The sequence below is a fragment of the Lissotriton helveticus genome, chromosome 3_1 (genome assembly GCF_964261635.1).
Source record: "Lissotriton helveticus chromosome 3_1, aLisHel1.1, whole genome shotgun sequence".
In the NCBI taxonomy this organism is placed as follows: domain Eukaryota; kingdom Metazoa; phylum Chordata; class Amphibia; order Caudata; family Salamandridae; genus Lissotriton; species Lissotriton helveticus.
This window is the reverse complement of record NC_136061.1, coordinates 805,434,470-805,461,975: the sequence shown is the minus strand read 5'-3', so window position 1 is coordinate 805,461,975 and position 27,506 is coordinate 805,434,470. Positions and strand designations below refer to the sequence as shown.

General features: G+C 41.7%; 1 protein-coding gene across 1 annotated transcript in view; it reads left to right on the top strand.

Moving 5' to 3' along the window:
• USH1C (USH1 protein network component harmonin) overlaps window positions 1-27,506 on the top strand; it is an 898,978-nt gene that overhangs the window by 116,995 nt on the left and 754,477 nt on the right. Inside the window, exon 3 of the mRNA XM_078681063.1 lies at window positions 27,320-27,463. Within this exon, the coding sequence (XP_078537189.1) occupies window positions 27,320-27,463 (144 nt within the window). The remainder of the gene's footprint in view (window positions 1-27,319; window positions 27,464-27,506) is intronic.

The following is a 27,506-nucleotide window of genomic DNA, read 5'->3' as shown; positions in this document are numbered from 1 at the left end:
CAAGATTTTATACCCCAACATTTTCAGATTATTGATTTTCAATAAAAGTGACTTCTCCTGCCATGCCTAATTTGTGCCTGGGTTGCATGTGGTGGGTGGGCACCAATACTCGTTTTTAGGAACCAGAAATTATTTTTCGTCTCAGGTTTTGACCCATAGCAAGAGACAAAGGCCGAAAAGGTAGAAACGGGAAGGAACAGAAAGTAGTAAAACAATGGGTAAAGGTTGTAGTGAAAAGAATATTTCAAGATTGAGATAAAATGATAGGAAATGCAGGATGGACCAAGAAAGAGGCTGCGATCAAGGCAAGACCAGGCAGCCTTGGTGGTCGGTAGGTCCGGCATCGGCAATATCAGTATTGGGTTCCTGAGAAAATTGTGGGTCTCTGTACTTAGCTTTTTACACCACTTCTGGTGGCGGGTGATTGACAATGTTCAAAGCAATTTTATGGTATCCTTGAAAATCTAATTTCATGATATATCAGTAGGTTTGTCAATTTATTGAAAGATTCCCAATCAGCTTTCTTTATTGGAGCAGAAATGAAGCCATGTAGGCTAATATGTTTGTGCCTTTGTGTAAGAATGTTCTGTGGGAAAACAAGTATCAATACCATGTTTATTTTCCCGGACAATGAGCACGTTTCCATTCTGTCTAAATAGAAACTGCGTTTCTCCACGTCTCAGTGGTGTCACAGTCGAGTTAAGGGCATGCGCTTGGAAGTTTCCACTCTGCCTTTGTGGTGAGCACAGTTTTTTCTATGCATCCGATTCAGATTTCACTGGGTCTCTCTAATTGCTTTTCCATTCATAAAGCACTGCCCATCGCTGGTGTAGCGAGCAAGAACCTATTATTAATTATTTACAACCATTGTGTGAATCTAAAAGGAACATGTATTCCAACACTAACAGGCTATTTAGTCTTAGGTCTTTTTACAGTTCTTCATGTAATGCTTCTTTTAAACGCTGAAAGGTTTTTAGAGAATCGAATGACTGTTTTCATAGCTTGATCTTTCTGCCCCCAATAAGAGAGGCGATAGTGTGAAGATTAGACTTCACAATGCTGGTCCCAAGTATGAGATGTCATGACAAGGGATAAAGTAAATTAGATGTTTGTAGCTCTCTTATATCATTGTATTCTGCTGGTTGACTTGTCCATTTGTGAAATTTACATCCAAGAACTAGAAACACACTGAATGATCCTTGCTGAAGGTGGTCACTCAAAACATCAGGGAAATTCCTAGAGGTGGTACCAATATTATCACAGTGAAAACGTATGGCATTCCGGTGGATTTAGTATGTTTTGCCCTTAAGTGAGTGTGTGTGTGTGTGTTTGTGTATACAGCCTCTTGGCTGGTGGTAGACAGCCACTTTATTTCTGTGACATATTGCAACAGTAGCACTTTTCTGGAGTGGAATCTGTTGTAATCGGAATATTACAATTGCCCTATTTTTTCTGCACTCTATATAGGAGAAACACTTGGTGTGTGGCTTGCATAGGTAGCCTTAATCATGAATAACCAGGCCAAAGTTCGGATATTCTCTGCAGTGATATCACCGTAGTTGTTACTGGAAATGGCTGTGACATCACCCCAGAGAAGCCTCTCTTCCCTTTTGTTAAGACCCTCTGGGACTCTACAGACCAATGCTTTAAATGGGTCGGTAATGTCCGGTACTGAGTATCAGCACTTATTTATTTTGAGAAGGAGAGTACCTGCACTTCTCAAGAAAAAAGTAATACTTTTAATTGGAGAGTACCGGCACTTCTCAGAAACAAGCATGTACTCTGTTACAGAGTACCTGCACTTCTATATCTCCATTTCAAGCACTGCTACAGACCGAGGGTGATAGGAGAACATGGGCAGTGGTGTGCATACACCAAATGCCTTCTCTGTAGTCGGGTCTCTGCTGACCCATGTTGAGCGGGAAAAGGAAGCTGTGCAGATCAGCAGCTCTCATAGAGCTGTTGTCTGAGTGGTGCCAGCTCTTTGTTCTGAGTGCAAGCCAAGGTGGTGGGGTGGGTTGGAGGATGCCAATCTGCAGAGCGTGGTGTGGGTAGGTGGGTGGCAGGAGGCTCGTTTTTGTCTCATTTTTGAAGAGGAGCATGGGGAGAGTTCTTTTCTAGGGGGTGGTGGGTGTGGGTGGAAGTTTGACAGATCTTTTTCTTTTAACTTGAGGCAGGACGAGGATTATTGTCGACAGGGGTGGGTAGCAGGAGGCCAGGTTTACTTGTATACATTCTTTGGATGTTAAATATGGTTGCCCATTAATATTGAGTTGCTGTGTACATTTTGTAAGTTGGAGCTTATGTTTTTTGGGGTGACATAGAAAACAAAGAATTATACATGCCAAAACTTTGATTAAGGGGGTTGTTTTTCACCACAGGGATTTTGAATGATTTCATTGACAACTCAAACTTCTCCCTCCTTGTCTATTTGATGTCAGTCAGAACCACAAAGTGAAATAAAAACTCTTATTCACAGTTAGCATCTATAATTCAACATATACCACCCCCAGTCAACTCAGTTGCTGCTGTAATAAACATTGAATACCTTTTGGAGATTATAATATCTCTAATACTTGTACGCATGTATTTTATTTCAAAGCAATCATCAGGTAGTGCAAATGTGTGTATGAATTCTACTTTTGTGTCAAAAAAGTAATGCAGATCTGGTTACCCTAAATAAGGGGCAAAAGCACACACTTCACATGAGCAAGTATTGGGTACACAGAAAGATTAGCGTCTATGTTATAGGTTTTCTTATTGTCATGGCTTACTCCTCTGAAAAAAACTGGGCCCTGGCTCAGGGGGATGAAACCCTACTATCACAGGAATCACAATCCTTGTGAGGGTGAAGTCACCCCCAAATTAACATGTGCTCAACCTTCTGGTAGCTTGGCACAGAGCAGTCAGATTTAATTTAGAGGTATTTTGCAGCACTTCAAACTGTAATAATGTGAACACACAACACAAGAAAAATCCCTCACCAATTTAGAAAAATCGAGTACATTTTAATAACTACATCAAGACACAATGACAAAAAATCAGTAGACCCAGAGATATGCAGTTTTAAAGATTTAAGTGAAAATAGACCCAAAAAGCACAAAGGGCCAACTGTGGTTATCTGGTCGAGCTGGACTGGGACAAAGTCACAAGTTCAGACAGACCGCAATGGAGCGCAGGCCAGCTACTGGGACCCACTTAGGCTAGCTGAATGCAGAATCCAGGTTGTGAAGAGATGCAGAGTCCTGTGTCGAGGATACATTGCGTAGCAGAGCTATTGCAGAGTCCAGGTGAGGAGGTGCACCACATAGCGGCAGTTCTAGTGATATACAAAGTGCAATGTCCATGCATGGAAATTCATTGCATAGCGGTGGTTCCAAGGAGCAGCGCTGGGCAAGGCAATATCCTTGTGTGAATATGCATTAGCTCCAGTGAGCTACGATGGGCGGTGCAAAGTCCTTGCATCTCGACATTCAGCACAGCAGAGATGATGAGTTGTTTCCAAGGGTGATGGGTTGAGCAGCATAGGCGATGCACCAGTTCTGAGGGAGATGAGCAACTTCAGGCCCAATTCCAAGGGTCCAGGACTGGGTGATACCACTTCGGAGGTGAAGGACTCAAAGATGGCAGAGTCCAAGTGCTGGGTCCAAGGTTGTTGGAAGCCTGTATGTCCCTAAGGCTCCTGATCAGGAGCCCAGAAAACTAGCACTTGTAGTCACTTTGGGGCCATGGGTGTAGAGATGCAGTGCCAGTCCTTTTCACCCAGGCAAGAAGGGCACCAGGGCAGCAGATCTAAACAGCGGGGCAGCAGTCCTACTGTAGTGTAGGTCCTATATTCCCAATAGGCTCTGCACATTGGAATAATATAAACAGCAGTGTAGACGTAGGACTAAGGTCGACTAGGTCTCCACTGACTATATTAGACTTAATTAGTTTTGCCAGCTAGCTCAGAGGTCACTAGAAACTTTCTCGAATGTTCAGGAAAGAGTTAACCCTCCTGATTTAGACAAGAAGGGATTAGTTTCTGACAACCGCATAAACATGACAACTTTGCTCCCTCAGAATAAAGAGTGTATCTCTAGAGTCGTGTGAAAACAATAGAGAGTTATTTTACTCAGTCAATCGTGCATACTTAGTTTCACCAGAGTGCAGAGAAATAGAGAGACGGGCGTTTTCAATAAAAGGTGTTATTTATTGAGCAGTCTTCTTTCTCATGCAAGAGAAATGAATTGCCACAATTGCAATACTTATCATGAAGTAAAGTGCGTACAGTAAAAGGAGTATTATGAAATAAAATTGTAAAAGCATTGATATGGTATCTTAGCCATATGATACTTTAAAATGGATAAAATATATAAAATATATACATACATAAAAACATTGACTAACGTACTCAACTGGTGCTTCTAAGATACGCCTACCCCGGTGTACCTAACCTAACCCTAATACTTGGGAAGGAGTAAGTAAGTTGCAGTTCAAGTTCAGTTGGTTTTTGCCAAGAATCTGAATCAAGAATTCTCTTAAGGGTTTAGTCAGCTCCGTACCTTGGTAATAGAAAGTAGGAGGTCTTGTATCTCTCTCTCAGGACTCGATATCCCAGCAACCCGCAAGGGTGACTGGAAACACTGGAGCTGGATTTTCTCGGCTGGAGAAAAAGACAGCGTCTCTCTCAGTGCGTCAAAAGGGAGGGGCGGCTTCCTTCGGCTTCTCCCATCAGCTGGGCTTCGGGTAAGTAGATAGCCACTCTGCTTCAAACCACCGTGTGTTTGCTTAAGGCAACGTTGGTATATTTATACCTGGAAGGTGCCGGGTTTGACGTAAGGTTGGACATAAGACGTCACTAAGAACTAACAACTAACAGTTCTTTCTGGACTCCAGGAGTTCTTGTGCAAATCAAAACAAAAGCAGGGGGAGTTACCGGGCTGCTGGAGGCTTGGTTTCTTTAAAGAATGCGTTGTTCTTTCTAGGAGTCTAGGGGAGTAGCCTTGCCGTATTTGGACTGCATGGGCTATTACTAAATATGGATATGATTCTTATGCCTTTATAAGGATATTATTTATTATAGCCATATAAGGGCATAAATCGGGAATATCGAATTAGTGTCCTAGATAGAAACACAACACCCACTCCACGTACTAATGTCCATCATTACTAAAAACTAAGCAATATTAAACATATAACGATGCATGTGTGTATTCCAACCCACCCCAAAATATATAATTCGCATTTGAAATGGTGTATGGTAAATACACGAAAATTAGTATTGGTACTGTACGTTTTTCAAGCAGTGGTATCATTCAGTTAAATGCACATATATATCAGCTGAATGAATTGCGAAAATTACACATGAAATGGCTCTGTATACAGAACAGAAGGTCGAGACCATTTCATCACATATTTATACAAATGCTGTACATGTGCTAGAGGCTGAGGTAAAATATTGTCTCTAGTATCTCTAAGATAGAAGCTCTGTTCTCTAAGAATAGTTCTACTTTAAGCAGATTACCATGTGCCAGAAAAAGGTAAATATTTTGGAGGTGAAAAAAAAATTATTTCCCTTTCAGGGGAAAAAATAGTTACAAATGTTTTGCAGTAGTTTTGTTTATCAAAACTGAAGGCTGAATTCAGAGTTCAGGGAACGCTGTGTGCTTGTTGTTTTAAAAGTTATTCTCGTTGACTGGAGAGAACATCATTTCAGACAGGCTTGCAAAAAATTGGTCTACAACATCAGGTGAAAGTTCAACCAAGTTCGAAAAAGTTGAAATTGTGCACATATGAGAATGATTGCTATCATCGATGTCAGGATCAGCAATGCTCACAGAAGGTTGTACCTGTGTGGTGCTGCTTTCATCTCGTACTCCACCGCCACCTACTCGTAGTGGTGAAGTCTCAACGAATGCCGTCATCAGAATAGATAGCCGCTCGGGACAACACAATGCATGAGTCGTTACCGGACCTAGCAAGGTATCTATATCCATTGGTACTGCTGATGGTAGTGTAAGACAGACATCCAACATGCATTCTTCTCTGCATAGCATACATCGAAGCACAGGTAAGATGCAATCTTGCCAGATTGGTCTGAATGAAAGAAACCAGGTTGCACTCAGATCTCTTAGCCGGGCTAATCCGAGGATTTTAGTGATTTTGTCTCGGTAGCGTATAGCTAGGATCGTCTCTCCCATTGTAGCTTGAGCTTTGTGTGTGGCTTGGCTTGCCATATCGGAGCAGAAGGATCAAAAATAAAATTCCTGCTACGAGTCCCAAAAGAAGAGGCAGACCGCCGAAAAATGAATGAACAAAATTCGGGAAAATGCCCAGAACTGTTTCAAAGGGTGCTAACAGTCCCGAAAAAATTGTCTTAAATACATGTGCGAGGCCGCTGGTATCAGACATGTTTAAGATTTGACCTAACATTTCTACGAAATGCACGGGGCAATTTGTTGATAATAGGGAATGTTTCTCTGCCGCTGTGCTTGCAACTTGCAGATCATACGTTTCTTTGGACGAGGTTAAAGGCACAGTTGTCTGTAAAAGAACTGACTTCATTCTGCTTAAAGTATCAATTCGAATAGAAGAGATATTCAAAGAAGGCCATATTGCCGCCTCCATGTCTGGATTGCTGTTTGGATACAATACTTGCATACAGCAAGTGACCATGGAAGTAACGCTCACGAGATAGGCTTTTCCTGGCACCATGCCACAACAGCTGTGGTCACTTATTAGAACGTAGCTGCCATTGGAAAGCTGTCTGAAAAATGGCTCTATCTGTGTTGCAGGAGTACCATGCAGGTGACATGAAAGGTTATTTGATGAACCCTCGCAGGCTCCATGCAAGTTAATACCTTGACACAGAAGTGTACCGCTTAGTGATTTTTTACAATTGTTACCACTAAGAAATACCTCCTTTTTCCTTCACTATAACATTTGTGTGTATAAGGTAAATTCCATGTTGACTTGATGTATCCTTTACCCAACCTTTCATACAGGCCTGCTGGTATATATTTTTGGCAATACTTAAACTGGAAAGTTGTTATCGGAATTGTAATTGTTCCGTGTATTATCCATTCAATGACAGGTCTCTCTGACATTGTCAATGGTAATCTCTCAAGTTTTTCAATGCTCAGAATCATATAGTCTGCTCCTTTTTGTGCCAAACTGATTTGTTTATTAGTAAGGTTAAAGATAGAGAATAATGACGTTATGTTGATTAGATGCCATGGCACGTAGCCTGAACGCAGATTTTGCAACGTCCAGCCAGGTTGTACAATAGAACGCAATTGGGACTGACCATGTTGTAACATTAGCAAGTCCTGCTCTATTATACCAATAGCAGATGATACAATGCTGTCCAGTGAATATATTCTGGAGGACAGAGTCGTTAACCCATTGTCCACTACAGAAAGTGATTTTTCCAAATTTATACGATCAATTTCTTGTATTTTTTCTGCTGTTTTAATTTGTGTTACTTTCCAAGCTTCTTTGTAAGCAGCGTATATACCGGCGTATATGAAACGTTTTTGACGCTGTTTGCGTGGTCCCAGTATGAAATCACGCAAGTCAGCACCGTCTTTAAGTAAAGTCAAGTGTTGCTTAATTTCAGCCAGTGTGGATTTCTGTAGACACTCAAGGCATAGTTTCCCTACACTTATGTTGTAACTATCCCTGGATGTTGTCTCTGGGAGTATCTTGGGTCTGGCCTGTTCTGTTTTAACTCCTGTAATTTGTTCAGGAATCTATCTTGACAGTTATTTGTGTCTGTGGGCCAGATCAACCATTTTTTCCAATCAGGATTTGTTCTGTTTTGGTGTAAAATATGGGATACGTCTATCTCCTCATCTGTAGTGCTATTACTATCAGGTATGGGCTTCGGAATAGACGGTTTATTTAAGTCTTTTATCTTGGCTAAACCAAGACAAGTTGTTTGCTGAATTGTGTCATTCAGGAATATTATCTGTTCTGGGATCATGCAGGCTCTAAATAATGCTTCTAGACCTTGTACCTGCCATTCTGTTGAACCCCAGATGGTTTTTGTTTCAATGTTATTTTTCCAAAATTCAAAACCAAATGTAGACATTTTGTCATAAAAATTTTCAGAATAAATCAATTTAGTATTTGTCAACATTGTTTTCATTCCTGTCTTTTTTAACATTTTAAAATAAAACGTTTCTGGATCACTGTTGTTAAACCCTGAGAAGTATTGGAATTTCTCATAAAATGTTTTTGAGCTGCCTTTTGGCGGAGTTGGACAATGTTCCCATTGGTTATAAGTAAAAACATTTCTAGGTTGAGCAGATTTATTCAAATAGTGATGACCAAAATGATTATAAACATATAACTCTTCATAATTTGACGAACCCTGTAAATAATCATGTTCTGTGAATTTAGCTGACATTACTAAATCTGACATCATATTATTAATATTTTCAAAGTCCCAATCATCAGAGAAAGTACTTGATGTTACAAAGTCGCTTAAGGAAACCTTAAACTGGTGTGGATATTTCAAGAGCTCAATCGGGCCATAAATTTCATAGTCAGTTTTGTCCCATGCTACCCCACCGGGTATTGGATTGGCTGTGATGTTCACTGATGACAGTTCTCTTTTCTCGATGTGAGAGGATCTGTGAGGCTTTAGGACCAAGTTGATGTTCTGACTTGCTGTGTCCATTGTACTATATTTTCCTTCAATGAAAATTTTCCCAAACATAGAACCATGATGAGCCAAAGTAGGAGGAAAAGTACACCTAACACAATCCAAAATTCAATCCATGGTGAAATAAGATATGTTTCTTTTAGTTGGTGAAAAAGTTCTGGTACTTGGTCTTTGAAAGTTTTTGTTGCTGGCGTTTCTTCATGCTCGCTTGGGTCTTCAGAAAAGTCATCGAAATTGATGAAGTAGCCAGATGCAGTTCTGTCAATTGTTGGAATTGCTTCCAGATTTTCTTTTGTCTTTGGATCTTTCTTTGTTACATTAGTATAGTCTGAAGCTACATCATTGTAGACAGGTGTTTCTTGGCGAACTGTTGCAATTTGGGTTTCAAGAGGCACAAGTTCCATGGCTTTGTTGCATAGTCCTTTTTTATTCACTGCAGGTTTATTAAATGTGATTAGTCTCTCAGTTTGAACCTCTTGGATTGTAGCAAGATTTGGTCTTCTGCTATTTCTTGGGAGTCCACTGGGCCTACTACTTATTATTGGCCACATGATTGTGGTTTTACAAGGTCGATGGATACAACTCGGTTCTCCTTTTTACCAGCAAGGGGCTGGAGTACAACTGATCTAGTTCCGCTGACAGCTAAGACAGGTACTGCTTTTCTGTAAGAAGGCCCAAATTCCTTCTTCACCGCGATCTTCTCTCTGAGTAGATCCCCAATCTTTGGAATCCAGACAGGTCTTGCTGGGACAGGTGGTTTTTCTTCAGTGGCTGTTGGCTTTAACTTTATATTACTCAGACTTCTTCTTGTTTCATTTAAGTCCTGTAAAACAGCCAAACGATCTTTGATATCAAAGGATTTTTTATTTACCACTGAAGTCTGACTATCTAAGTTCTGGATGTGCATTCTAGTACCGAACAATAGTTCGTACGGAGTGAAACCTTCTAGAGAATTTCTTCGCAAATTGTTAAGACTACGTTGGACACTTGTTAAATGTTTGACCCACCCATCACCCGAACCTAATACCCTCGCCGTTATAGATTGCTTTATGTCCCGGTTTTTTATTTCCACTACCGCATTACCCTCAGGATGGAAGGGGGAAGAGTACCGCAATGCAATGCCCATGCTGGCCATGGCCTTTTTGTAAGCCCGAGAGCTAAACGCAGGACCCTGGTCAGAATGTAGCATGCCAATTGCGTATGTGCCGATAAAGACTCGCAAATCTTTGTATAACAGTTCTGGCGTCAGCCGAGCGCTGGGGCCTACATTTTAAGTGAATCTAGTCTTAATATTTATGGGAACGCATTTCTCCGGCTGGATTTCTGCGTATAGATAGCCTGATGCTTTCTAATAATGGAGTCCTGGCAGTAGTCTGGTCCGGTTCACAACTGCGATCGCTGTTGCAGTCTGGACAATCCTTTGCAAATTTGTAATTTTGCAGGCTCATCCCCGGCCACCAGTATTCTGATTGTAATTCTTTTAGAGATTTCACGATCTCTTGGTGCCTTAGACCCAATCCCATGTCTGCGTCTTAAATCAAGAAGACTCTCCTGTTCGTGTTTGGAATTACTCTATCCCCCACTCCAGGGATTTGAGCAAATGGAACGGAGTTTGCATCAATTATGTATGTATTACTGAGTGGATAGCCGAGAGGTAATGCTGCATAGTCGCCTTTTAATGAGGCTTTTACCGCCAGCATGGTTTCTCCGTCTATGTGGTTTTTTTTAACGCTTTTTTTATAACTACGGAAGCCGGTTGAACCGCTTCCACTGTGGCTCTGTTAGCCAATGAATTCCCTGCAACGTGAACGCCATCACGTTGATGACTCAGTGTATGTATCACGTGAGTCTTTCGTAGTTCTTTCTGCAAAAGAACTACTTGTTCCCAAAGCTTTTTATGCTTTATTGTGGCTCCTGTGTCATCTTTGTAACCATTTTTGATCCATGTCTGCATGTCATTATTGTAAGACTTGACGCAGTAATGCAAATCGCACACTTAGTGTGGGGAATTCGCGATCGGCATTTTCAAGCGCCATCTTTAAAGATCTTATATCAGCTTGCTGAGCTGAGCAATTTCTGAGTGATTCAGTTTTTGTGATTATTGGTTTGAAGTTACCAAAGCGCCAGCGACCTTTAACAATCGCGCACGCTGCATTGTAGGATTTTTTATCCACATCGTAGTGTTGTGCAAATCTGTCCATAAAGATTACACATGTGCATTGTTCGAGAGGCAGAATTTCGATTGGCAGAGGATATTCTTCTTCATATTCTAGACTTTCTAGTTTTTTCATTTTTGGGTCAAAATAGTGCTTCACGTCTTCTGCAGCAAGAGAATTTTCCCATTGTATCCATTTTGGATCTAGTACCACAGCATTTAGATTGCGTGGGCTTGTTAACGCCTCAAGGGCTGATTCTGCTGTTAAAACAGATATCCTTCTGCCTTGGGCTTGGATTCTTTCTTTTGCTACAGCAGTTTGAACCGCTATTAGAATTTTTTCAGTATAACTGAATTTCATTTCAGCTTGTGTGTACAAATGTGATTTGTAAGCTATTGGTACCGTTTCTCCCTCATTAGAGGTCAGGTACGTGAATTCCTGGGATGACTCGGATTACAAGGTTGCGTACATTTTCGCATGTTTGCAATTTTGTTTAAGCTAACATGTCTGTTTGCAATGATCTAAAAATTTCTGTATGTTTCAGAGTCCAATTGATTGTTTTGAAATCAGGTTTTATTAATTCATAGAGGGGTTTAACCCTCTCTGCATAATTTAGAATGTATGTTCTTCCGAAATTCAGGAAACCTAGTATTGATTGTAAGTTCTTCAGCGTTTTTGGTGCTTGGAGTACAGCACACTTCTCTAAGAAGTTATCTGCCAGGCTTTTGTCTTCACTTGATAATTCATATCCTAAAAACAGGACAGTTAGATGAGCAATTCGTGACTTTTTAAAGTTGAATTTGTAAAGTTGAATCAGCTGCGAACCCAAGTATTATGGTGTTCACTCTTTTCAAGTGTGCCTCCAGGTCATCATCTGTCAGATAGATGTCATCGACATAGGATAATGCCTCATCATCATATATTTGTAGTAACTCTGTTACTCTTGCTGAGAATAATCCTGGGCTATTCTTGAATCCCTGTGGGAGTTGACAGAAGTGTTTTTGCGACCCCATTATTGAGAAAGCGGTCAAATACCTGCTTTGAGGTGCTATGTTTTGACAAAAGAATCCATTGGAGATATCTAATGTCGTTTTATATTTTGTGCGCACGATATTATTCATTAGTGCTGCACTGTGTGAATTTTGTACTGCAAATGTTTTGCAACAGGAGTTTAAGTGTCTGTAGTCCAAAACTAGATGATATAAATCGTCTGGCTTGGAGACAGGAAACAAAGGACTGTTCATTTGTGAGGTGCATGTTTCAATCACCCCCTGATATTCAAGTCGATCTAAGATCTCCCTGACTTGCTTTTTAGCTTCTTGTTTAACTGGGTACTGCCTTTGTGCAGTAGGTTGATATTTTAACTGGATTTTGTGGAGAGGAGGATCCTCATCCCATCCTACATGATATTTATATAATGCAGGAGCTTGGGCCACTGCCCATTTTCTTGCTAATGTGTATTTTTTATGAATTGGAATATGATTTGGGAAGGCAGGCATAATCATTTCTTTGCCATGAGGACACTCCCTGACAAACTCTGGTGGCCAGTCTTTTTCAGCTAACAGGATATCATAGCCTTTAGATAAGTTATCCCAAAAGAGACCCCTTATTTTCCTAGTTTTGTCTCCCTCTATACGCAATGTTATTTCGTATAATTTATGGAGTTTGCTAACTCTGGTGTCTGCAGTTTCCATCTGAATGTATTCATTCGTGTCCACTGTCTCCAGAAGATTCATCAGGATCTTGCGAGCTATGGTCACTTCTGCTGCGCTGTCTAGCATTGTCTGGGCCCACTCTACATTTTTCAGTTGTGTCCTCAGTATCCTCGGCATGTTTTATTCTAATACTTGCTACCTTCTTTTTTGGAAATTGTAACTTTTTACTTTGATGAGCAGGTTCCTTGTCTTTGGACTTGACGTGCTCTTCCTTGTGTTCTGACCGTCCTCTTCTTTCCCGATTTCTGTGAGGAAGTCTGAGAGGGACGTGTATCAATATCTTGATATCGGTCAGGTTTTCTTAATTTATCCCTATCTCTAAGGTTGTATCTTTTCTCAGAGGGCTCCCTTTGGGGAGACTTGTTTCCTCTTTCTGGAGATCTATCTCTCCGCTGAGGAGACCTTCCTCTGGACTGAAAACGTTTTTCTCTGGGAGTGGATTGTTTATTACCATCCCACCTCTTTTTTGGAGTGTTTAGATTATTTTTAATAAAGGTTTTTTCAGGATTTTCAATTAGTTGGGGTTTTATTGGTTTCCCACCCAAACTATCTCTTCCTATGTTCTTCATAGGATTTTTCTATAATTCTGGCAAGTTCAAAAGGTTGTTCTGCTATATCTGTTTCTTTCAATTTCTGGCGGATCGCCACAGATGCTGCTTCTCCGTTTATGTTGGCTAATAATATAGCCGAGACCTGCTTGAAGTCTTTCAGTAATTTTATACCCAGAGTTAAAGCAGGTTCTGGACCGTATTCATTTTGAATCTGTCTTAGTACGTCTGGTATAACCGCCATAGACTGGACACCATGTGTTTTTGTGTAAATTGAAGCAAAGACTGTGCCCCAAGTGTCACAGTCCTCCACGTGTGGTGCGATCCCCATTGGAAGGCAGATAGTCAGAATTCTGTGTTTCTCATGAGGCGTAGAATCAGGAAATACTGCCTCTATTTGAGTTATTTTTTTGTGCTAACCAGAATGGAATTTGTTCCCGTTTTGCGGGTATTTTGCCAATCGCTGATTGTATATTCTGTGGTGTAATTTTATTTGTGTTCCCCTGTTGAGGGGTTTGTTGTGGAATTCTTATTGCTGGTTGGACTGTTGAAGTCCTCATGACATATCGAACCAATTGTCTATGTATTTTAATTAGTAGTTTTAGCTGAGCTAAAAGTTCCCGGTCTGACATTCTTTCAATGTCTGGATGTGGTGTGTAGCTGGCTAGAACCGGCCACGTAGCTCCTGGTCTACCTAGTGGACCGAGCCTGGTAATGTGATTTTGATGTTTTAGGGGGCCATTAAACCAGAGCAGGTGCTCTTGGTAAGTTAGTGGAATTTCAACGTCCTCGAAAGGAGCGTATTCATTCGGAGGTTCCTCTATTTTGTAATAGTGGAAGTCGTGTGTCACAGCATTTGCTGCTGGAAAATGTATCCATGAATAGAATACCTCTGTCTGCCGATATTCATGGGCCTCTACCACGAATATGACTGTACCACCTCTCGATGATAGTCCATTTTCTATAAGTTTAAGAGTTATAGTTCTTCTTACATTAACCGGAATGATTATAATATTCGGGTCATTCTGTTGGAGAGTTGTATCATCTAACAACAGTTGAGACGCTGTAGCATCTCTTTCTTCGTCACCGTCCGGCATTTTACTGACAGAAAGTTTTTTGTTGCAGAGCAAGTTTCAAGGAAACAAAGATTAGGTGCACAATATTTTGGAACACTGTATCCTTCAACGTTGACTAAACCAAAAACTAATACATAGGAATCTCTTCCTACTAAGTTCCGGCGGATTTTAACCTTTTACCCACTCCAGACGTCTTTTGGAGTTTTTACGGGAAAAGGGGTCTGTGTGAAAAAGCACGACTGAGTTACTCTAATGTCTTGCGTTAGATTATCGCCTTACCAAATGTTGGGCGCCATGTAGTGTAGTTCCTATATTCCCAATAGGCTCTGCGCATTGGAATAATATAAACAGCAGTGTAGACGTAGGACTGAGGTCGACTAGGTCTCTACTGACTATATTAGACTTAATTAGTTTTGCCAGCTAGCTCAGAGGTCACTAGAAACTTTCTTGAATGTTCAGGAAAGAGTTAACCCTCCTGATTTAGACAAGAAGGGATTAGTTTCTGACAACCGCATAAACATGACAACTTTGCTCCCTCAGAATAAAGAGTGTATCTCTAGAGTCGTGTGAAAACAATAGACAGTTATTTCACTCAGTCAATCGTGCATACATAGTTTCACCAGAGTGCAGAGAAATAGAGAGACGGGCGTTTTCAATAAAAGGTGTTATTTATTGAGCAGTCTTCTTTCTCATGCAAGAGAAATGAATTGCCACAATTGCAATACTTATCATGAAGTAAAGTGCGTACAGTAAAAGGAGTATTATGAAATAATACTGTAAAAGCATTGATATGGTTTCTTAGCCATATGATACTTTAAAATGGATAAAATATATACATACATAAAAACATTGACTAACGTACTCAACTGGTGCTTCTAAGATATGCCTACCCCGGTGTACCTGACCTAAGCCTAATACTTGGGAAGGAGTAAGTAAGTTGCAGTTTAAGTTAAGTTGGTTTTTGCCAAGAATCTGAATCAAGAATTCTATTAAGGGTTTAGTCAGCTCCGTACCTTGGTAATAGAATGTAGGAGGTCTTGTATCTCTCTCTCAGGACTCGATCTCCAAGCAACCCGCAAGGGTGACTGGAAACACAGGAGCTGGATTTTCTCGGCTGGAGAAAAAGACAGCGTCTCTCTCAGTGCGTCAAAAGGGAGGGGCGGCTTCCTTCGGCTTCTCGCATCAGCTGGGCTTCGGGTAAGTAGATAGCCTCTCTGCTCCAAACCACCATGTGTTTGCTTAAGGCAACGTTGGTATATTTATACCTGGAAGGTGCCGGGTTTGGCGTAAGGTTGGACATAAGACGTCACTAAGAACTAACAGTTCTTTCTGGACTCCAGGAGTTCTTGTGCAATCAAAACAAAAGCAGGGGGATTTGCCGGGCTGCTGGAGGCTTGGTTTGTTTAAAGAAAGCGTTGTACTTTCTAGGAGTCTAGGGGAGTAGCCTTGCCGTATTTGGACTGCATGGGCTATTACTAAATATGGATATGATTCTTATGCCTTTATAAGGATATTATTTATTATAACCATATAAGGGCATAAATCGGGAATATCGAATTAGGGTCCTAGATAGAAACACAACACTACAGATCAGCAGTCCAGTAGAATGGCAGTCCTTTCAGCAGCACAGCAGTCCTTCTTCCTGGCAGAGTCCAATGGTCAAGAATTGTACTAAAGAGTTTATGTCTGAGGTCCAATAATACCTGGTTCCGACTGTTTAGTGGAGAAATCTTCTAGAGGTTTTAACTCCCCCTGAGGTATCAGCCATCCACATATTCCTTGTCCTAGCCCAGCTTGTCCGGATTCACAAAAGACTAGTGGCAAACCCTTTGTGAAAGTGCCCAGGTAGAGCCTTTATGATGTGCAAGTGTGGTAGGTGACAGCTTCTGCCCATTTTTAACTTATAGTGGCCCATCCTGCCAACACCTAGCTTCACTTTGTCTTACTGTCTGGAACCAACACACAAAGACCAACTGCCAGCTACACCTAATCGTGTGACCCAGGATAAGGCTGCAGACCCCAAATGGTTAGGCAGGAAAAGGCAAGTTTCTAAAAGGGGCATTTTCAGAGTAGTGATTAAAAAATCCAACTATACCATTAAATAGGGCTTTTAATTACAGTTCCTTAGACACCTGCTCCTAATTGGAAGTTACTACTTATTAAATGTAAAAAGGTTACCCCAATGCTATCCCATGGGAGAGATAGAGCTTGCAGTAGTGAAAAACAAATGTAGGAGTTTTAAAAATAAAATCAGCACATGTAAAGCTTAAAAGTACATGTTCTACTTTTTAAATACACAGCATCCTGTCCTCTGGGCTATTCAGTACCAACCATAGGGGTGACTTACGTGTATTAAAGAAGAAGGTTTGGGCCTGGCAAAAGGCTTATCTTGCCAGGTCGACATGGTAGTTTAACAAATCAACACACAGGCTGCAATGGCAAGCCCGAGACATGTTTAAATGGCTACTCTGCTGTACAACTGGTGAACTTGGTTCTTCATCACACAAATAATGAAGAGACCTTTCCTGGTGAAAATGTCAGCTGTTCCAGTTCCTGATGGGTTTGATTGGGACAGGGTATCACATGATGTGCTTGGCCCTTCAGAAATTTTACAAATGACATACTTGTTTAAATTATCATTGAAGAACATCATCACCCCTAGTACTATCTCTGATTACTGGTAATGAAATGCTAGATGACCGAGGGCATTCTGCTGTTTTTTCGTTGGATGAACTGTACAAAGGCACATCTAATTATGATGAAATGTTCTGTTTTCAACATTATGGTCGTCATTTTTTGCATAAAGGAAGTACTCCACATGTTGTTTTTAATTACACAAAATGGGAACATTGCCCTCCACCACCGCAGGGTAGTTCAAAAACATTTGTGTAGAAGTTTATTTATTTTTCTGGTTATGATTCATTAGACCAGGTGTCCTATTATTATAAGCTTGCACCATCACCTGCAAAGAAAAATATGTTAACAAGCACCAAGCTTATTTTTTTTTCAGTTGTCCACACAAGGGTTCGACTTTTGGAGGGACACCATTGACGTCAAATCAATTTGGGGGATGAAGGACTGGCAAGTTCAGGGAAACGAGGAATTGTTTAGAGCATGCCTTATACCACAACAGATCATTTTCCTGCAACAAACACCATGTCTTGGTTTAGCTAAGGCAAAGGATTTGAACACACCGTGCGTTCTCACATTCACACATTTTGAAAACTGGCAGCACTCTACAAAATACAAGGTGGAAACATTAGACATCATGCTACTCAATGGCACATGCAATTCATCAGACACCAATTGGAGGGGAGGGTTTGTTTGGCCATTAGATACTGTTAGAAATAGGGGTCTCTAGTTGGCAGAGTTAGGTACCTTTGTCCAAGTAGGGAACCTTCTTCCTAGTCAGGGTAAGGGGGATGCAATTCTAAAATAACCCCTGCTCACTCCTTTAGTAGTTTGGCACGAGCAGACAGGCTTATATCAGAGGCAGTGTGTAAAGCATGTGTGCATGCATACAGTAACACAGTGAAAACACTACAAATGGACACCACACCAGTTTAGAAAAATAAGTAATCTTTACCTAAACCAAGCAAGACCAAAACAACAAAAAATCCACAAAACAGTAATCAAAATATGACTTTTAAAAGGTAAAAACAGTTCTGTTCAAAGCAAATTGCAGATGCAACACTTTTGATACAAAGTCCTTTGAGGCGTCGCACACACATACAAAAAAGGTCGCAGGGAAGGTGATGCATCGGTTTCTTACACTCAGAGAAGGAGATGTGTCAGTTCCTTGCTCCGGGGAGGTGATGCCTTGATTCCTTACTGCTGCACAGGGGAGGTGATGCATCGGTTCCTTATCGGAGAGGAGGTGATGTGTCGGTTTCTTACTGCGTGGAGAGGTGATGCATCCATTTTTTAATGCATCCCCCAATGATGCGACAGAACTGGCACCTCAATGCGATGATCCAGGATGATGCATGGATTCTTCTAGCTGCACAGTGATCTCGGACTTTGAGACTGGTGCACTCGAGGCGGCAGTTGTTTATTTCTCGAGCCAAGGGCAGGCGATTTGTCGGTTTCTTCAGCGATGCGTGGGGAACAAGTACGGATGCGTTGCGCTTCTCGTCATTGCATTGCTTTTTTATCTCCCACAGCCAGAAAAACCTCCAGGGGCCCAGAACAGCTACAGGCACCTCTTGGCAGGTCAGAACTCCCAGCAAGGAAGTTCAGGGGAGCTGGGGGGGAAGTCTTTGTGTCCCTGAGACTTCAGAACAAGAGGCAAGCTCTTCTTCAAGCCCTTGGAGATCTTCCTCAAGCAGGGGACACAGCACACAGTAAAGTCCTTTTTCCTTTCCTTGGCAGAAAGTAGCCACTGCACACCAACCCCAGACAGTAAACAGCACAGGGGCAGTATTCCTCCTCAGTTTCTCCAGCTCTTCTCCTAGGCAAAGGTTCCTCTTGATTCCTAGAAGTGATATTTGAAGTCTTTTCTATCCCTGAGACTTCCAACAGAAGGTAAGTTCTATTTCAAGCCCTTGGAGAAAACTCTAACAGCAGAATGATGAAAGAACAGTCCATTCATTTTCCTGCCCATGACAGAAGCAACCACTGCAGGCCAACCCCAACAGCACACAGCACATGGGCAGAACTCCTCCTTCAGCTTTCCCGGTCCAGCTTCCTGGCAGGTTCCTTAGTTCAACAGTAATCTAACATTGAGGGGTCTGGAACCCACTTTTTACAGCACAAATCCCTTTGTTCTCTGGTGGCAGAGAAGCTCTTTGCCCAGCCAAAACTAGTTCTGTCCTCTCTGGTGCAGTTGCCTGGCAGGAGGTGGAGACAGCATTGTCCCAGGCAGACCAGGCCCATTCAGGTGTGAAGGAAGTCTCCTTCCCCTACTCTAAATGCAGCCCAGGTCTAGGTCTATCTAGCCCAGCCCTGAGTCATCCAGGAAAGGCAAGACACACATCACCCCCCCCCCCCCCGGTTGCCGTCTGAGAGAATGCACATCCACAGCCCCTGTCATTCAAAAGCCAGACAGTCAATCCACAAACCAGCAGAGGCACACAGGATGGCTAAACAAGAAAATATACACTTTCTAATGGTGGTATTTTAAACACACAATATGAAAATGCATTTTTACATTCTGAGTTCAGGAATACTAAACTCCATCTTTCCATCTTGTCCCAATATGAAGTTATATTTATAAGATGTTCTAAATAAACTCCCATTCTATCCTATGGGACAGATATCCTTTCAATAGTGAAAAACACAATTGGCAGTATTTCACTATCAGGACATGCCATACACATCAGGGCATGTCCTACCTTTCACAAACACTGCACCCTGCCCACAGGTGTACCACCAGCCTACCTTAGGGGTGACTCACATGTAAGAAAAAAGAAGGTTAAGGCCTAGCAAGTGGGTGCACTTGCCATGTCAACATGGGAGTACTAAACTGCGCACAGACAATGCAGTGGCAGGTCTGAGTTACATTTACAGGCTGCTTATGTGGGTGGCACAGTCAGTGCTGCAGACCCACTAGCAGCATTTGATTTACAAGCCCTGGGCAAACACAGTGCACTGTACTAGGGACTTACCAGTGAATCAAATATGCCAATCACGAAATCAACAGTCCATGAACACAATTTACATGGAGAGCATATGCACTTTAGCACAGATCAACAGTGGTTAAGTGCCAAGAGTCATAAAACCAACAAAAACAGCGTCCAAAACAGGAGGCCAAAAAGTCTGGTGATAAACCTACTGGACAAGCCAGGTCTAACAGATACTAACAGATATCAAGCACAGTTCCTGGGTAACACTGAGGACTTCAAGATCAGCAGGCTTGACCTGCGTTGCGTTCAGAAAGAACACTCAGGGTTGTAACAACTTACAGTGTTGGGAAGTTGTGCCTTGATTGGTTAAATACCTCAACATTTTCCCATTTGAAACAACGCTTGTCCCTTCTTTCTGATGACCTGGAACTATGGGACTTCTAGTTAGGTCCTCAAAAACTATGTCAAAAACGCTTATTGCATGCAATATACAATGAAATATGGAAAGTTTCTAAGCAGACATCTGCTGAAAGACTGCACAAGCTTGATAGGACTAATCTAGAAAAGGCACTAACAGTAGTTTACAGTGGCATGACAACTTTGTCCTCTAGAATGTATACGTCAGTAACACAGTAATAACACAAGCAAAGATGTCCCCGAAGGACACATTCATATGATAATTCAAATATTTTTTAGTGTCACCTACATGAACACTTATTTAGAGTAATCACAGGGACTAAATGACAGTCACAATCTATCAAAAATAATCAATTTTAATCGTTATGTTCTCTAACATTTTTCAAAAATGAATGTCTGGCAACAAGATACTATCAATCTAATCATGTGACATTCAGTGGTAGTAAACAAAACACCTTTTGCATCAAATATGGACATTCAATTTAACCATATAAATGTGAATAAGACACAATATGTTGTTAAATTAGAGTCAAACACATTTAAACATTTATGCAAAAACGGTGTTATGCGTCGACGTTTCGGTCCCCCGGTGGTCTAGTAGATCCTTGGGACCATCTTCAGAACAGAATAGCTGCACAAAAACATGTGTCTCAAAAATCAGACCTAATCATAATGTGGAGAAACAAGCCAGACTGGTCATGTTACGCTAAATCACACTGCAACTAGAAAGTGACGAGAACTAGCGGCGCTTAGTCCCGGGACACCAGACTTAGAAGTTCTAGGATCAGTAACACAGTGTCGTCAGCATTAGACAATATACAACATGACATACCTTCATTGCAACATGGGCAGTCGCAACATAGATCCATCCTGCTATTGAGTTGGTTACTTAAGACACTTCGTTCTGGTCGTGTACCATGGCAACATATTAATGCCACAAGCCCAGTGGTTAATTTGTTAAAGAATAAGTGTCGGGGCTCTCGTCAGGAAGCAGCATGCACCAGTCCATTTCTCCTGTTAGCGGCACCTAAAACAGAACCAACTAGTAACCATGAAAGTGGGGTACACATGTGGTGTAATGACCTGGGCTGCTGACTTTTGAACTGGGAAACCAGGTTCGAGTCTCAGCTCAACATTCTGTGATTCTGGGCAAATCACTTAATCTCCCTGTGCCTACCATAAATGAATGTCTCCTTAACTGGTGCTCATAAAAAGCACTGGTGTTGATGATTACGTGCCGGTTCTGAGCACTGGAAACCACCAGCTCAAATTAAGCATTTCACAAGCCTGTTTTTCACCATACCAACTTACAAAACAAAAAATTAGAGAAGCTGTCTTTCACTGTTGCTGAGACTCCTTTGGCGTATTGGATCATTGACAGGTTCATTACTCATCCGATTTCGACATTTTATTTCCAGTACTGCTTAGAACACCACCAAGGGGGCAGATATGAAGATTAGGTGATTGGTAGGTACATGAGTAATGGGAATTACCTTTTAAATTCTGGTGTCATAATAAGGAAACTGAAGTTTTTCTCAGTGTTTACTATTTCGAGAATGCTTTCTAATGGTTGTTTGGTGTGCAAGGAAGTTTCGCACCACGGGGCTTTTACCGCATCCGTAGTAAACATATATTGCTACTTGAACGGTTGCCCAGCGGCCATGATTCGGCCGGTTTCAGATTACCCTTGAATGGGAGTTTTTTTACATTGACTGATCAAGGTTGCTATGGTATGCGACCGGGTATAGCCTATCTTGTCACGGTTTCATCTTTGGTCACTTGCTGTACTCAAGTATGGCTTCTACCTGCCTGTACAGTTAGTGAGGTGACACTTTAGTTTTCAAATGTGCACTTTGATGCCCGGAGCAGACTGAAAGCCTTACTGTAAGGTCCACTTCAGCGATGCAGTCGCTACTCTGCAATCATTTCCCACAACATTTTGAAGAAAATGTTCACCACATTTTAGGGGATGTCTCATACTGTGGGGTGCACACTTTTTTAAATCTTAGGCTCTGTTTTTGTTAGTACCTTCCAGATAGTCTTTCCATCATTCCATCATTCATTCACCTAGTGCTCGGAAGTGTCTTTGGAGGTTTTCCTCTGGTCCTGTTTCTGATTGTCGGGACTGTAATTTTATTTTTTCTGCTCCGTAATGGATGTCCCATCTTGATATTGAAGGGAACTGGCACTACCCCATGTGCTCCTTGTGCCATGAATGCATGGTTGAATGTTTTGGCACACCCTTCCTTTTGGAATTAAATTCGCATTGGTTCTCGGTCTGTGTCGCTTCACTGCATTCAACCTAAATTCTGTCTGCTGTGCACTTTCGAGTGTGCCTTGGACTTGTGCCTAGGAATGCAATCGGTTCAGCCTCTGGACATGGATGTACTGGTTTATCCCGTAAAAGCCCATTTTTCTCGCTGTCCTTTGCATTTACCATTGCTTCTGAATGTATTCTATGAGCCTTCTTGGGATGCTTCTGCTCCAGAAGAGCTGGATCTTGACTTTGGTGCTGCAGATTTTTCATCGGCTGTGGTCACTCCTTCAGTGGCTGCTGTGGGGGTAGGATGTTAACATGTTTGCTGGATAAACCTGCTCTAAGGTCTTACTCTGGGATCCTCATTTGCAGTTGCTGTGAACAGAAATCTTTCATCTACCGCTCAGAGCACATAAAAAATGGGCTATTCCGTTTGGGGGGAACCTTTTTGATTTGGTCTGTATATAACATTCTAAATTCCTATTAAATTTGATTTTATTCACTTTTATATTCTCAATAATGGCTTCTGTATGGTTTTCAAACTGTATGATTGCCTTTTTAATAATTTTAGCTTCTTTTATATCAACATACCCTGTAGCATTGCTTTGGATAGCTTTCTTATTATTAGATAGTTTTATTCGACACATGTCCGAGGAGTGGGTGTCACATGGCTAAATTAGACCCAGTAAGAAACACTGCCATTTTACATGTGCATTTTTCTTAAGTTGCGTTCTTCTTAACACAATGACTTTTGACACACATTTGCTTGTGGGACAGAGCAGGATTAGTTTCACTGAAACCAGATTGCTTACAATTCCATCTCATAATTACTCTATCACACCACCTTGAACATTTATAAATGTACAAGGCCTGAACTCACATTTTGCAAGTGTTGTTTTTTGTTATTCATCCAAGAGGCTATATGGCTATCACTAAGACAATAAACAATGTTGGTCCGGCTGAAGCCTTGACACGGGAGCATGGATGATGTTATAATAAATACACATGCATTTCCATGCTCAAATTAGAAGGCCACTCTGCTGTCATTGCGAGATTGTCGCTGTGTTGGAGTCTCAGCCCACCGAATACCTGTTCACCCTCTGCGGAGAGAGATGTCCAGCTTGTGACCAAGATGGGAACCCACACACCTTGCCTTCAGGTGATGGGGACTGAGAGCATCTAGTAGGGGATTCTTGACAGAACACCAACCTTAGGCAACTAGGTTATGGAGCGCATAGTAAGAGTACACTATACCCAGGATGTATATGTAACCACATATATACACTGTTTTAGCACAATGGTGGAATTGTGTATCCTTGTCACTGTTCTTATATTGCTTATCACTTTTATGTGCTTCTGCCTATTAATCATTGCAGCACATATATTTTATACAAGAATCACAATGGATCAATAAATATTGAATCGCCCCTTTGTGTATTTCTTGTGTACCTTTCTGAGTAAGCACAAGGGACTGAGTGGAAAGTTTCTAGATCTGTCACCACGATTGCTTGGAAAGTCAGGGTTGTTGTGTTCTGAGGTAGCCCCAACCATTTGTTACCTTACTAGGTTTAGGGGTTCATGTGGAGGCAATGGAGCTAGCAGGTCTATAGGCCAACATATCCTCAGGGGGTGCATGGGATCAGTCTGGCACCTTTCCAACGTTTATGTTGTCTAACAAATGAACAGTTCCTATAGAGAAAGTGAAAACCATACAACAAGACTAGTTTCTGAAACCCTGCAGGTGAGAGCCCACACTCTCAGAGGCCAGAAACAATGCCTGCTCTGGAGGAAGGTAGGGATACCTCTTACAGCCAGATTGCTAGTGATTTAGCATGTCAAGGCCAAAAGCTTCAAAGCCTCTGCTGCTTTTGATATGCAACAATGGCTTCCCCCCAGACCTGGGGAACATCACCCTCTGCCCTTGGGGCCATTTGGCACTAGAACAGGCGAGAAATAAGATAGTCAGTTGAACTTTCAGGCTAGGCACGCTCCTAAGGGGGGCTACCTGAAGTGGACAGCCAAGAAAGGGTTTCACCATTTCGAATATTGTGAAACTAGGAACTCTGGGTTTAGGACTATACCCACTCTCCACAGGAGGTGGTTATATAGGGGGTGTGGTCACCCGAAGAGTAAGTATATCATTGGCTACTACCCTGCACGACCCTAAATGCCCTTAAATTCAGTATTTAGGGGTCCCCCTGAACTAGAAGCTCAGATTCTTCTACCTGGGAACTGAAGGAGAGCCAACATCACAAGAACTGTGGACCATCTCCAAAACTGGCTCCAAACACAGCCTGGCTGCTGCTTTTCCCACAAGTGTGAAGACCTGACTCGTCCAGAAGCTGTGCATCCTCCTAACGTCTGGGAGGAGTGTCCAATACTTCAAAAACCTCACAGCATTTCCCTTGGGGTGTGGCAGCCACTTCCCTGCAGCTGCAGGCACTGACAGCATTTGTCCGGTACTCCGTTTTGCTGACCACCAGGTCAACCGAGGGACCATCTCACCAGGGGGAGGTCACTGTGATTCTAGGAGGTCAGTCTTACTTCTCTAGCTTGGTATAAGATGCTAGATCCTCCAGGAGCCTCCCGGCACCAAAACCTTGGATATAAGAACATTTGTCACAACCAAGTCTTGGTGAGTGTTCTGCCCGGACACCATTGATGCCAATGCCAACCTGTTGATGAGGGACTTCAGGATCAATAAGACCTGCACCAAGAGTGGCCTCTACTGTCGTGTTTTCTTCCCCTCTCCTGGTCACCCAAGTAAAATCAGAGCCTCCAATGCAAGCGACCGCCGAGCAAAACACCCCTGCACCCTAACCCCATTGCCCGAGAGACCTTCAAGAGCCGAGCCCCTTTTGGGTTCTGCCGGACTTGTCCCCACTTGCAGCCTTACTTTTACAGGTAACCTTCCATTGACCCCAGCCATCATCAGCACACGCCCACCGTGATGCATGACGGCTGGGGGCCGTCATCAGCATGGAAGGGGTTAAATACTGGTTGAGATAATGAGGTGGGATGCCACTGGGATGGTGCCAGTGCGCAGGGCTCGCAATCCAGGTTATGTTCAGCTAACTGCATTAGGGGGCATGATGAGGTGCATACATGGGAGTGGTGGTACTAGACCCCAACCCCCTGCGGGAGGGGCGGAGATATTATGCAATGTCACAAAGTAATTCCAACAGCTTATGTATATTTGTTAATTGGTGCATAGTATTGAGTAGTGTGTGTGTTTAATAAATTTACTCTTACTTTTTTAAAGCAAAGTACAGACTGGACAATCAATTATTGAGTGTTATTTCTGGGCACCTGTAATGGCAATTACTAGCCCACACCACCTCCCATGAGTAAGCCTTAGACTGCTCTGCAGGGCTACCCTCTGAGAGTCAGGCGCTACCCTAGGGTGTTTGGTTCCCAGTGAAGGACAAATCTGACATGTTATTTGTGCAGGCCTCGCAGATACTGCCTCGTTTTCCAACAATATGTAATTGTTTTACAATCGTAATAGCTCTCTAACATAGTCATGTTTTCCTCAAATGTTGTTACTTATAGTTGGAAATAACAAAATTTAATCATAAACTTAAAAAGAATTTTTCAAAGAATTTTCAATCATTCTAGAGAAAAGCACCTGCTTGTCAAATGGGGGTTTAAATTAAGGATATGTGGTTGCATCCTATGTTGGTGGTCTCCTTGGGTCGAGTTGTAAATCATGGCATTTACAGTTCCCCCAGTGAATCCATTCATTGGTGGCCTCCATCTAAATGAAATCATCAAGTTCTTTTTTTAATACAGACTTTTTCTATCTGACCTTTCTATAGCTCTCATTACATTTAATTAAGGGAAGGACAAAGGTGGCTTCTATCATTTTACTGCAGCACACCGTTGATCAGTTTAAAATTACACAGAGCTTAGCTGTGGTGAATTACATTATCTCCTACACAACCTGCTTCATTACCAGCTTAGTCATTTTTATACAACAATGATTGACTCCCTGATGAAGCTTCAGATAGAAGCTTGCGGTCTCTGTTTGGTGCGCCATTGCAATACTCACCCAGCACAAATTTCATATTACGCCTTAGGTCTTTTTTAAAATGCTACATCATCAAACTGAGACAACACTTGAAACAAGCATTGATAAAGCCAATAGGTCTGGCGTTGGCTTTCAGCCATTTGGCTTTATCATATCTTGTTTTGTTTTGTCAGGGATTTTGTAAAACTTTGTTGTTGAGGGAGCTGCTGGACCTTTGCACACATACTGGTCTCAAAAAGCACATATTGCTCTAGTAGTTTCCGGCATTGAAGCTACATTGTGCGCTGGTGTGTTGTTTGTGAAAGAGCAGAATTATTTCACTACAGTGTGGCTAGCTAATGGCTGAAGAGGGACGACACATTGTCCAATGGTGTATGGTGCAGTAGGCAGATGAAAAATGCGAATGATACGGCAACCTTTCAGTGGATGATAAAAAGAGCAGCTGAAAGCACCGATAATTGGATAAGTAAATAGATATGATTATAATTTTAGCAAAATCAAAAGGTCTAAGCTAACTCCAAACCTAAAAGTATGCACTGCGGTCAGTGCTATATGAGCAAGCAGTATTCCTGATTGTTTGCATTTATTTTCCTCTGGTTTGTAGTTACAAAAGATTAGATTGAAACATTGCATTACAGAAAAATATGATTGTTGTTTTTATTTAGAGTTTTGTGACTTTGTCTTAGTAAAAACTGGGAATCGCTAATGTAATGATTCTTGCTACTTTATTTGCTTTTTCAGTGTCCTAAGTAGATTTATTTCAGTAAGGAAATATTGGAGACAGAAAAAGTGTTAATACATGATACATACAGTTATGTTATGACTAAGTTTCTTTTTAATATGTGAACTCACTCAATTAAGCAGTTTTGTGCAGCAGCCTTATATGGTTGTATTGATATTTTTCAGGGCTATGAATCTACCAGTGTTCGTGGGAGACTTGAAATTAGTGATTAATGATCCAACTCGTTTACCGCTGTTTGATGCTATTCGTCCTTTAATACCACTAAAGCATCAAGTTGAATATGATCAGCTCACTCCTAAAAGATCAAGGTAAGTGTTGACCAATGTGTGCCACAGTCACGGCAGTTAAACA